Here is a 9,186-nt window from a genome sequence, read left to right on the forward strand (position 1 = left end):
AGAGAGAGAGAGAGAGAGAGAGAGAGAGATTACAGTCTGGGAAGCATCAATTTTCGGAGCTACTGAATATGGCAGAGGAGCAGCCTTGAAGCTATTGGATGGGGGATGAGAATGGCAAGGTCCAAACTAGGTAAAAATTCCTATTTTCACTATTCAAACAGGCAGAGGAGTGGGCTAAATGGTGAATTGTGGTTCTGTGAAATGTTCACAATGCTCCCTTTCAGGATGAGTCAGGTCTAATGGGGAAAGAGACTAGAAGAAAGGTAGGAGTGGGGTGAGCAGTACCACTTCCAGCCCCAAAGTGGGTCTAGTCCCCCTACTGGTCCTCTTTCCCCTCTCAGACTCAATAGCTGGTGGTAGAGCTGGTGGTAGCAACACAACTCAAGTGCAGAGGGGCTAGGCACACAGTAAGAATGTAATGGATTTTAGCAAGGTTAATTCAAGTCTGAGGTATGTCTGGGTGACTACCCTGAGCCCATTCCTGGTCCCTGTGGTCAGAGGCCTACCTGCTTCCTCATGATGTCTGTTGCCTGCATGATGCACTTGGGGAGCAGCCCATGGCTCCGAGCCAGAATGGCTGCCTGCTCCAGGGAGACACTCAGGGTACTCCTGGGAACAGGACAAGAATGAGAGGTGGATGGGAAGTTCTCAGAGAATAAGGGCCTTCATGTAGTCTCTCAGGGGTGAGTGTCTCAGGAAGAATAATCAGAAATAAGGACACAGTCGAGTTTTCCCTCCCCATCCACCCTAACTCCTTTGTCCTCCTGGCAATGGCCTGAGAAGAATACATAAAAGACCCTACACTTATCTCTGAGGGCTTTCCAGAACCCTAACTCTAGTTGGGAAACTCATTCCCCTGGAATACTAAGCCTCCTCCATTCTAGAGGAATTAAACCTAGATCAGGGCATAGGGCCCATTTCATTAAGTTGTAAAATAAGCACAGTCTTGCTTCCCCACCCCCACCCCCTTTTTCTGATCTGAGGCTAAGAGCCTCACTCACAATTCTCAGTGTTGAGAACAGAGTGACCTTGCCTGAAGGCCCCCCTCCCCAGTGTTCAGAAGGCCCCACCACCACCTCAGAGGGCACTTCCTGGACACTCATATCACCTGCAGGCCTGAGGGTGGGGGGAGACTGAGGGAGAGAGGAATCCTGCAAGATATGGAGAATTGTTAAGTAAGTGCCTGGGGTGATGGCAGATACTCTGCAGTCCTTTTTTTTTCAAAAGCTTAGCAGGCCAGAAAGGATGTTAGAAACTTTGGTCTAACTTCCCCTTCCTTGTTTACCCCCATTTTACAAACGAAGAAATTGGCCCAGAATGTGGAAGTGAATCAGTATAGGATAGCATGGCTAAAAGGGACCTTAAAGATCAACTAGTCAAATCCTAGATTTTAGATGGGGAAACTGAGTCCCAGAAAGAGAAAGAGACAGTTATAGGGGAGGTCAGTGGCCACCTGGTACAGAACTCAGGTTTCCTGACACCAGACCAATGTCCTTTCTACTGAATCTTTCTGCTGATTACAATAATTGTTCACATTTCTTTCGAACTTTATAATTAGCAGTAATTAATAGTAGCAGTAATATAATATATAAAATATGAATTATTATACATGTCATGTATAATAATACATAATAATGGCAGTAATTTACAAATGATATAGAATAATATTGAATATATTATGTATATTTAGCATTATTAATGCTATTTTACAGTTAGAGAAATTGAAATGCAGGGAAAGTGATTGTGTGTCTAGGCATCAGAATTTAAATTCAGGTCTCCAAGTCTAGTACCCTCTTTCCACAGAAGGAAAATGTAAAGGTTTAAGAGATTTGGAAGAGAAAGCTGTTTTGAAAGGAAAATCCCCCAGAGGAATCTACTTCTGGATAGAAGGTCCACTTAAGTGGCTCCCATGTACTCCTGGGGGTAGAGGAGGGGGGTCCTTGAGGCTGACAAGGCACTGGAGAGACAGGAGACAGAGGGGCCAGATCTCACCTCTGCATGCCAGTGCCACACATGGTGATCTGACAGGCGCCCAGGCGGTAGCAGAGCTCAGAAGAGATGGGCAGCAGGCCTGCACTGGGCACACTGGTGCCAGGCTTTGAGTGGACAAAGGATTTCATCAGGCGGCACAGCTCATCCATGGCATTGATGGGACGGATCAGCTGCAAAGCAGTCAGAGAGGGTTACTGAGCTTCTAAAAGTATCAGACTTCTGACCCTTGTTTTGCCAAAACAGGCTTATGATTGTGTCCTATGGAACCTTTCTTATTTTACAAGGTATTTCATAGGCTCCAGAGCCGGGAAGGACCTCAGGGGACACATGGTCTAACAGACGAAGAAGCTGAGGCTCCCAGAGGTACAACTTTGCCCCTGGTCATACGACTAATAAGTTCCAGAGCCAGAATTCAAGGCTATTGTCTCCTACTGACTAAACTTCCATCTATCTCCTTCTCGTCATCCCTGTGGCAACTAACCCCTAGCCTCACTGCTTCATCCCTCATGATCGGACTCCTGCATTAGGCTCTTCAGAGACGAGTCTTCCTGCCTCTAGTCTCTCCCCCTAATCGAGATCCCACCACACACATCTCGAGTTAGGGCTATATTGTTCCCACCATCCCAGCCAGCTTTAGTCCTTAGCAGTGCTCCTGCCTATTCTTCCTACCAAAAGCTGCCTCTTCCAGGGAAGCTTTCCCTAGAGTGGCTCATTGCTCCTCAGCACTGGCTGCCCAAACTAGACATTCTGGTCCCCTGGTTATATATTTTCGTATACTAACATTTAGGTATTCATTTATGCAAGTCTTGTCTTTCCAAAAGACTGTGACCCTCCCTGAGGGCAGGGATCACATCTACTCCTTCTATATCACCTGAAGCAGGGAAGAACCTTCCTCAGGGAAAGCCAGGGGTCAAAAGAGAAATGGAATAGACTCAATAAAAATTGACAGAAACATGTAGGAGAAGAAAACAGAAAGCCAGGAGAGAAGGAGAGAGGAAGGGAAGAAGAAGAAATAAAAAGCAAGAGGGAGGGAAGTACCTGATCAATTTTCACTGCAGTTGCACTGGCATCTGTGGGCAGGTTGGACCTTTCAAGGTAAAATGTCCTGAAAAAAGCCAACATGAGATGATGAGTCACTGAATTAGAACCTGGATCTAGCTGATGCTTAGACTGTAGAAGATTTTACAAGCTAGAGTTCTGCCCTGTTCCATCTAATCATGTCACAGGGTCACAGAATGTCGGAGCTAATAAATTCCCTAACAATGATCATAATCTGTGCTACTCATTTTATAAAGGAAGTAATAATCCATTTATTCTTTATTTTTTATGTTTTATATGTTACACAAATATATATTTATTATATATTTATAAATAATAACTATCATTCATTATAAATAAAGGAAGTAAACAGAGGAGGGCCAAGACATGTACAAAGTCACCCTCTAAGCAGTAGACTAAAGAGACCCAGGAGACTAAAATCCAGATCTCCTGGGTCCCAGGCCAAACATTTATCCACTATGTCTCTCCACTTCCTATTACTCCAACCCGCCCTCCAGCAATGTTGCTCAACTTCTCCAGCCTTAGGGAAACCCAAAGGGCCAGAGATGGCACCCCTGCGTGGGACAAAGAGGTCAGAGGGCTTCTACCTGAGCCGTCGGTAATACTGCTGGACTTTCTCCAGGGACTGTGCATTGATCTCCTGCTGTATCTCCTCCAGGGGGGAGGTGGTGGAACCTCCTGCTTGTAGCTGCCCTTCCAGATTTTCCAGGGCTGTGAAGAAACCAAAACAGCTGTGAGATCCAGACCTAAGCAAGCAGGGAATGAGTACTGACTCCCAACTCCAGGCACATACCTTTAGTGAAGAGGACTGTATGGAGTTTCAAACTGCCCCCATTCTCTAGCCGGGAGGGCAGCTTGGAGAAATGATAGCTGTCGAGGTAAAAAATGACCTTCAAGGCCTGTCGGCTGCCCTCGATATGATAAAAGACATGTGCATCTGGAGAGACAAAAAAACAAGAAAGGGAGGGGAAAGTGGATAGGATTGACTATTTCCAAGACAGAGAAACACAATCTAAGAACTCTACTTTTACTCATTATAACCAGACCAGGCTTCACACCCCAGAGAACCTTCAATAGAACCCTAAAGCCTACCCAGCACAGACATCTCACCACATGCGTATTCTGACATCCACTTTCACTTCTTTTTCTTAGAATAAATCAAATAGATTCTGTCATTGCTGCTGGGAAGGACTTAAAAATCTACTGCCCCATAAGAGCTCCATCCACAAGGTCCCAGACATCCCTTGCATATGGCTAAATAATAAAAATAATAGTGACAATAACTACAACAACAAGAGATAGCATTTATGTAGCACCCACTATACTACAAATATTTATATCATTTGATTTTCACAACATCCCTGGGAGGTTCTATTATTACTGCGCCCATTTTTATAGATAGGGAAATTGTGGCAAAGTTATGAGAGCACAAGCTCTATATGTTTAGGGTTTATGTGATTTCTGTATTGCTATACCTAGTGCCTACTACAGTGCTTCAAACAGAGAAAATATTTAAAAATTTTTGGTGAATGATTGATTCATTCTCTTGGGGCAAGGAGACTCTGTCCAGGTATAAGATTATAGATTTGGAGCTGAAAGGGACTTCAGAAGCTATCTTGTCCAACCCCTCATTTTCCAAATGAAAGGGTTTACAAACTGAGGCCCAGGAACGTTAAGTAAAGAGCTTGCTCATGGTCACAAAGGTAGTTAAGTGTTACAGGCAGGATTTGAACCCCAGTCTTCTCTCTCCAAAGTCAGCATGTTTTTAGTGACATATGAAGCAGAAGGATTATTGTTTCCATTTTATAGATAAGAAACTGAGGGGAAGCCTAAAATTGCCCCAAATTGAATAGTTTTAAATGCAAAGATGAAATTTGAACCTCAGTCTCCTAACTCCAAGCTGCCTCTGAAGTATATGAGAGGCAGACCTTTCTGCAGCTTAAGAGCTCTGAGGGGAGAGATTTTTATCATGGCCCATAAGGCCTAGAAGCTCAATGCTTCTCTGCAGCACCAACCTGAGGCTAATTTTATGCTCATTCTTTGTTTAGGCTTATACTAATGCCTCCCCTCCACCCACCCACTCAATACTCCCCACATTCTCCCATGATCCACTCCTGGTGCCCAGTGACCACCAAGTCTAACCCTTCCAAAATCTGCTCTCAGAAAAGTGTTCATTAACACTGAGGAAATAACTGCTTTTGAGTGTTGAGGAAATGGGGGTTAAGAAGCAGCACTTTAAAATTTAACAGGGACCAAAGCCTCTAAATGGTTCCATGAACTTAGATGGAGGAGCTTCAGGGGAGAATCATTGTTTTTATTAATAAGTAGATGAAATTTAACAGTTCCTTCAATTATTAATTTAAAAAAAAACTTTATTCTGATAAAGGGGTCAAAGGCTTCACCAGACAGCCCAAGGGGGTCCATGACAATTTAAAAAGGTTAAGAATCCCTGGCCTTCAACTCTTCTAATAGTCTTAGATTTGGAAGGGATCTTGGATCTAAAGATTCTTAACCTAGGACCTATGAAGTGGTTTGTTTTTTTTTTTAACATTTCCTTGGTAATCCTCTAAAACTTTTGGGGGGGACAGTAATTTTAAAAATCTTATTCTGAGGGATCACTGGAGTGCCAAAGGAATGTATGACACCAAGAAGGTTAAGAACCTCTGGGAAAAAGGAATACTATTCTAACCAGAGCAACTACCAAGGAATAGATGGGGGAGCAAAGGAGGTATTTGGGTTGTAGCATGGCAGGTACCCCAATTAGTCTTGCTTGTCCATAGGAAAGCCACCATTGTTTCACTTCAACTTCAGCTAGGAAGTGGAAAGCTGGAAGCTGGACCAGAAGGGCCCAGACTATAGAAGATAGTTATACACCTTCCTTGCTAGAAGAAAAAGATGCGTACCCATCAGCCTGCAGCAGGTAAGGTCCTTTGAGTTAGAGGGTAATAGCCTGGTAGTTTGGAAAGAATACAAGAAAGAGCACCAGGGTTCAAAATGTGGGTCTCTTCTCTGCTCCCTGGGTGACCTCAGGCACTTCACCAAACATCTCTATGCCTAAATCTCCTCCTCAACAAAATGGGAAGATTAGACTAGATTTCTACAGTCCCTGTCTAGCTCCAGACCTTATGACCCAAAAGACAAACAGGGTATCTTTTGGGGGGACTCTCCAGTTGGAGAATCCCAAAACAGAAACTGAGGAACACAATTCTCCCAGCTAGGGTAACAAAGCAACCAATAATACTCACTGGTGACAAAATTCTCATCCAGCTGTTTAAATGAGAAGGTGACATTGTCCAGCTCTGAAAGAGTAACCCGGATATCCTCTAGCATGGCGCGCTCTTCCTTCTATGGAATGAAGAAAGGATAAACTATTAGAAACTCTTCTTTCAGTTAGAAAATGGTGTCCTTGTGTACTGTCTTCTACTGCTTGCCAATGGAACACACCAATCTAACCTGCTTTGGACAGGGCTTTAAAATGGGCATCTGCTACTTGTTTTCCTCAAAAAACTGGCCTAGATGGTGATCTTCTAGGATGATGTTGTTCTGGTGTGCTATATTCTCAGGTGGCTTCCAGATCAAAAGACCATAGATTTAGGGCTAGCCAGGAACCTGAATGTCGCCTATCACAAGATATTCATTTTACAGATAAGGACACTGAGGTCCAAAGAGATTCTGTTTTCTAAATGCTGCTTTGCCAGCTGTAAGAAAAAACAAGAGGCTGGGTTTGGTTTGGCCCGTGGCATGCAGCATCTCACCAGCAGGGGGCAGCAGGATCCCACCTTACTGAGAAAACCAAAAGTTTTTCTTTCTCCACCAAAGTGCTAAAATACCTCAGTAAACAACAGAAGCTATACATTCCTTTTTTCCCTGCATCCACAACCTGCCTTGTGAACACCAGACTACTGGTGGTTTATGCCAGAGGCGCCAACATTCTCTGGGAAGCAGAGGAAACAATGGGAAAGATGGCAACAGAGTATGGAAATAAAAATGAGATAGTTAGATAGATAGGTCTGTAAGGCACTGTGTGGAAGAGGCATGGAGAGAATGAGAGAATTCGAGATTATCAGAGGTAGAAGGGACCCCTTAGGGAGGCCAAAACGCTTCGGGTTGTTCCTTTTATTTTTTATTTTTAAAAAAGATTATTTTTTTGCTTTCTTTTTTTAATTTTAAGTTTGAAGTTCCCTCCCTCCTACCACCCGCTGAGATGGGAAACAATATGACATCAATTATACACATGAAATCATGGGAAATATATTTCCATATTAGCAGTGTTTTAACCAAAAAAAAAAAAAGAGGGGGGAGAATGGGGGTGGGAATAAAGGGAAAAGATGATACTTCATTCTTAAAGCAAAGACTTTAATGGGGAAATCAATTGGTTAAGGTCAGAAAAGAGGGCAGCCGACTCAGAGACAGATGCCAGGACGGGTCTATGCTCACAATGGCAAACCATCAGTCAAAATGATCAGGAACAGAAAGCCACCATTGCTCATGGCCTGTGCCCAAACCGTATTACTAACTGCCCTATTATGTTATTTGGAAAATACTCAAATGCCTTCTGAGGAGGCAGTCTGGTGAAGGAGAAAGATTACAGGACACAGTCAAGAGTTCTGTGTTCTAGGATTTGCACCCTGAATTATTTGCTGAGTGAATTCACCTTCTCCAAGCCTTGGTTAGCCCATTTGCAAAATGGCATGTGCAAGATAATGACACCCACCTATCCACAATAGGTTGTAAAGATCAATGATGGAAAAACACTACCTAAAAAGCCTATGTAATGGCTTATACAAGTGGGAGGAATAATTATGGTAAAATCTGTGAATAAGAAAGGTTTGCGGAGTAAAAGCTACTTGGCAAGTCATTTCACTTCTCAGTACAACCACTGCTTCCTCCATAAAATAAGGCCCTGAGGTCTTTATAGATATTATAAAGGGCCATCAGGTGCCAAAAGGATCAGCTTGTCCTGCTTGGCTGCAGAGGGTCAGATGTAGGGCCCAGAGGAAAAGGAATAAAGAATAGTCCTCCCACTAGTGCTATCCAATAAAGGAATAGGAAGCCTTAAAGAAAGAGGCCACAGGACTGTTGGATTTGGACCAGGAAGGGACATACAGAGCCAACTGGACCAAACCCTCATTTTATAAATGGGGAAACGGAGTCTCAGGTGAATGCCTCGTTCATAGTCACCCATGAAGTTACTCATACTCTCTCCCTCATCCAATTATGGTATAAAACTTAGATGGTTACATGTTGTAATCCCTACCTATTACCACCCCATCCAGGAGGAACTCAGAGGGCAAGGGCAGTTTTAAATTCTTCCCTTATCCCTAGGGTTTAGCATATTGCCTAGCATGGGATCAGAGGGTTCGAGCCAGGAGAGATCTGGTTCAACTCCATTTTCCAGGTGAGGAAACGGGCACAGAGAGGTTAAGTGATTTGCTCAGTCACGATGCTAAACAAAGTGTCTGAGGTATGATTTGAACTCCGGTTTTCGTGACTCCGACTCCTGGCATTCCACCCACTATGGCAGTTGCTTTCTCCTTAGATTGGTTTGGAAACAGCAGAACTGAGATTCAAATAGGTCCTCACACCACGCTTCCTCATCCACGGAAGATGGACGATCCTGTGTCCAGGTTCAGATTACAATCAAGGAAGCCCTAAGTTCTCCTCCAGTTCTAAGATGATTCTCTTGGGTCCTGCAGCGCGTCTGGAGCAGAGCGAGGGCTAGAATTCCCTGACATGTAAGTAAGCTGAGGACCGAGCATCCTGCCTCCCAGGAGGGGTCAGAGCCTCATCTCAGAGCCGAACAGGGCCCCTATTCCTCCTGCCACTTCATGCCCCGGCCCCAGCTTCAGCCGCCAGCCAATGGCTCTTACCACACTGGGGGACAGCAACGACTGGTAGTGAAGCAGGACCCCTGTGGCCGCTATCTGTTCCAGCCACTTGCGACTGGCATCTCGGCTACTTTCTTCATATTCGCCGTTGTTGTTGTATCGGTAGCTTAAGGCTGCAAGCAGCTGGTCAGAGAAAGTACAGATGGCCGCCACCAGAGACTGGCAGAAGATGACATCTCTCCTTAGCTGTAGCTCCGTATCTGTGAAAGAGAGACAGAGAGAGGGAGAGAGGGAGAGAGAGAGAGAG

The 9,186-nt window shown here is 44.3% G+C and overlaps 1 protein-coding gene across 1 annotated transcript in view; it reads right to left on the reverse strand.

The window, feature by feature from the left end:
• Positions 1-9,186, reverse strand: part of PREX1 (phosphatidylinositol-3,4,5-trisphosphate dependent Rac exchange factor 1) — a 230,217-nt gene that overhangs the window by 4,043 nt on the left and 216,988 nt on the right. Inside the window, exons 32-38 of the mRNA XM_044663811.1 lie at positions 8,916-9,139; positions 6,297-6,393; positions 3,845-3,988; positions 3,639-3,762; positions 3,031-3,097; positions 1,993-2,162; positions 507-609 (exon numbers count right to left, since the gene is read on the reverse strand). Of these exons, the coding sequence (XP_044519746.1) occupies positions 507-609; positions 1,993-2,162; positions 3,031-3,097; positions 3,639-3,762; positions 3,845-3,988; positions 6,297-6,393; positions 8,916-9,139 (929 nt within the window). The remainder of the gene's footprint in view (positions 1-506; positions 610-1,992; positions 2,163-3,030; positions 3,098-3,638; positions 3,763-3,844; positions 3,989-6,296; positions 6,394-8,915; positions 9,140-9,186) is intronic.

This window comes from Gracilinanus agilis, chromosome 2, assembly GCF_016433145.1.
Source record: "Gracilinanus agilis isolate LMUSP501 chromosome 2, AgileGrace, whole genome shotgun sequence".
Taxonomy (NCBI): Eukaryota; Metazoa; Chordata; class Mammalia; order Didelphimorphia; family Didelphidae; genus Gracilinanus; species Gracilinanus agilis.